The sequence below is a fragment of the Lepidochelys olivacea genome (genome assembly GCF_965140295.1).
Source record: "Lepidochelys olivacea isolate rLepOli2 genome assembly, chromosome: 2".
Taxonomy (NCBI): Eukaryota; Metazoa; Chordata; order Testudines; family Cheloniidae; genus Lepidochelys; species Lepidochelys olivacea.
This window is the reverse complement of record NC_140412.1, coordinates 69335230-69338708: the sequence shown is the minus strand read 5'-3', so window position 1 is coordinate 69338708 and position 3479 is coordinate 69335230. Positions and strand designations below refer to the sequence as shown.

The following is a 3479-nucleotide window of genomic DNA, read 5'->3' as shown; positions in this document are numbered from 1 at the left end:
GTGAGTGGGAAGTATAACTTCCAATTTTATTTGTTTCCAGGATTTCATACACCAAATTAAAATATAGATCTAAGTTACTAAATACGTGAATATGTAGAGAGAAGCAACAGGGCATTTAGTTTTGATTCTTTTCTGTACTCAATATACTTTACTTTTAAAATTGATCTTTCAAGAAGACAAGAAATCTAAATGCTTCAGTGCGCTTGTTTTTATGTACATAGATTTAATTCCAACATTTGTACACTACACATTTTAATACCAAATCAAGGAGACCATGATGCTGTACAAAAAGACCAACTGGAGTTGTTTCTTCAGATCAAATTTTCCTCTGATTTTCCTCTTGTAATAGTAGACAAGTGGCTATTGCAAGAGGATTAAAGCACAAAAGGATAAATGTTTGCTCAGTCTTTTGGAGTCATTAAAGAGCAAATACTATAAGTGTAATAATTGCATGAAATAAAAGGAAAAAATGCATCTTTGAGTGGAAAGTTTTCTGACGCTACCAACTGGGAGTTCATTTCTAACATTCTTGGCTAAAACATTGGTCCAATTGAAGTCAAAGGAATTTTACTATTGAGTATAGTGGGGTTAAGGTGACCAGATAGCAACTGTGAAAAAACAGGACAGGAGGTGGGGGTAATAGGCACTTTATATAAGAAAAAGTCCCAAAAAATGGGACTGTCCCTATAAAAACGGGACATCTGGTCACCCTAAGCGGGGTCAGGATTTTCACTCCTTATGTTTACAGTCTAAACAATTCAAACATTAGACAGTGCTTCAACTTTTTACAATGTCTGAATAGGTTAGTAATTCTGCTGTGAAAGAATTAATATGATGTTCTGTATCAGAGCATCTATGCCAAGCAAATTACTGTTAAACTTGGTGAAACCCCAAAAATGTAAACGTAACCTGCAGAGGAGAAAAGATGGGTTTGTGCTTTTTTTTATTATTTATTTATTCTTTCTGGTGCATCAAGAAGGCCTGATGAGTTTTTCTCCTTGTCAGAGTTTGGGTTTCTTCTTTCTTTTTTATATTAGAAAATTTTAGGTGTTGTCCACCTTGGAAGAATCTGTGATGACTGGAGAACTAGCACAATGGGAGCTGTGCTATTGAGTAGTCAAAGAATTCTTAGACTGTTAAACTCTGGCTTATCATTTGTTTTTGTAAGCACCTCCCTTAAAAGTTATGTTTTAAACAACATCTTGTCAGTGCTTGTAGGCTCACTTTAATTGAAATATCTGAGACACCCCAAGGGGTTCTCCAGCAAAACCAGACTAGACATTTATTATTGGCCTATTCTTATTCCCATTGACTTAAAATGGGCTTTGGATCAGGTTCATGGCCTTCAGTGGTACCAGGATCAAAGCCTGAGTGGGGTGGAAAATTAAGGCCATCTTCATGTACCATAAACTAGTAAAAGGAGCACAAGCCTAAATTTTTCAAAATCCTTTGTAAGCCAATTTTATCTTTTAAGAATTTGAGTTTTGGCCCATTTCTACTTGCTGATCGGAGACATAAGAGAGACAGCCCTTGTTGGGAGAAACTGTAATTTTAAAAAAAAGTTTAAAGTACAGTAACATAGCTTTTAATACTTTTACAACAAGGTATGTACATTTTAAACACATATGTAAAACACACTAGTCATCTTTCTGATGTTTATCAAATCGTTCCAATAGAGCCCTTAATATATTTCCTGGTAGCTTTTGGTGTCTGTCTCTTAGCGCTTCGATGGCAATCTTTGTCTGAAAGAAAGAAGGAAAGAAAGAGGGGGAAACGTTTTATATTACAGGAATGACGAGTCATCGTTTTCTTCAAGTTTTCCCAGTGTTGCAAAATATATACAAAAAGTCTAAAACTCTGTGGAAAGCGGTAAGGGTGCGGGCAGAGGGAGCAGAAAAGGGAAATTCCTCGCAAGATCCCATCAAACCCTTGCTAAGGCAGAGTCTCATTTCCAGATGCTAGTGTATTTTCCTGTGATAACTAAGCACACTAAACAATTATATCTAGCTATGCACTAAAGCCCCAATTGTAATAATCTCTAAACTAAGCCAGCACTGAGGAAAACCTATTCAGTGTAAAATCCTTTGCCACAAGGTTCAAGAGGCAGTTTCCCTTCAAAACCAGCTATAAACTTTTCAAACTCTATTTTAAATGTTTACTAGTCATAAAATATTCATGACATGACTAAATAAAAAGGGAGGTTTATGATGTAAAAGGGCAATTCCTTCAGCATTCAAATGTACTCTTCCCAATAAATCATGTTTCTTCAGGTCTATTAAATCTCATCCACTATATACTGGTAATTTTGCTCCAGCTAAAATATGGTAATCAGCCAAGACGCTTTCCTCTACACCTCACCAATGCTAAAGAATTTGTTTATAAACCAGGTCAACTTTAATTTAGTTAAAAAGGTCAGTGGGAACTCTTTGGTGCTCAAACTCTTGGGGGGAAAAATCAGACTATTTTTGTAGATGCCTAAAGATGGAATAATAAGCCTAAATTTAGGCACATAATTTTGAAAATCTTGGCTAATACATATAAATGCATTGGAGTCAGGAAATTAAAAATGTTTCTCATACTAACATTAACATCCACAGTGCTCCAACAGGGCCCAAACCTCAGCCAGTTTATAGCAACTAAGGATCTGACTTATATTTATCAATTTCAGAGGTGTAACTATGTTTTGTATGTATGTGAGGCAAAAAGGGACTGTGGAGTCTGGTCCCTTGTTTCACATAGGGCTCTTTTATGTATTTAGGAGGCTGAGAGGTAGGACTTGAACTATAATGTGTACAATATGGGTCCAGGGACGGATTTTCAAAAGGCACAAAGAGCAGTCAATGGGAGTTGGGCATCTAATTCCCTTTTATGTTTTTGAAGATCTCCCCGGGTTACTATGGAAACATTAACCTTTCCCTAGAATTTATGTATTTAAATTAATGTTGTTGTCATGTATTTTCTTGGATTTAATTTCCATTTTAAAAAAACAAGAGAAACTGCCTCTGAGTTTTGGTATTTAGACATGACCTGCAAAGCAAGACTTTTTTTTTTTTAACACTATTTATTGTTTACTCTCTCTGTCCCTCTCCACCATAAATGAAGCAAAGTGTGGATTCTATTTCTTAGAGAGAAAGGGATTGTGTGTGGAGAGATGCAATTTAGAATACATCCTTGTAAAAGATCACTAGTCAGGGCTGCTAGCAAAGCCAGGAAAGGAAAGACTATAGCCACTCGTCATTTCTATTTTTTTTTAAAAAACAACCACTCCAAACATGCCAGAGATAAATATGTCATGAAAAAAATATGCTACATCCTACATATCCACATCCTACATCAGGAAGAACCAATGGAGGACACAAACAGTTGCATTTGCTTGCAGTGCACCTTTAAAATATTCCTCTCCAAACTGTAGGAGCTTGCAGGCTTTTATGTATTGAAAGTGATGTTCATCAAATAGCACTGTCAGCTATTCATTAGCA

At 35.9% G+C, this 3479-nt stretch overlaps 1 protein-coding gene across 2 annotated transcripts in view; it reads right to left on the bottom strand.

Moving 5' to 3' along the window:
* Positions 1–87: 87 nt before the first annotated feature.
* LOC311516065 (DGAT1/2-independent enzyme synthesizing storage lipids-like) overlaps positions 88–3479 on the bottom strand; it is a 65373-nt gene continuing 61981 nt past the window's right edge. For both annotated transcript variants that reach the window (XM_084619699.1, XM_084619700.1), the window contains one exon: positions 88–1742. In XM_084619699.1, the coding sequence (XP_084475825.1) occupies positions 1638–1742 (105 nt within the window). In that variant the 3' untranslated portion in view covers positions 88–1637. The remainder of the gene's footprint in view (positions 1743–3479) is intronic.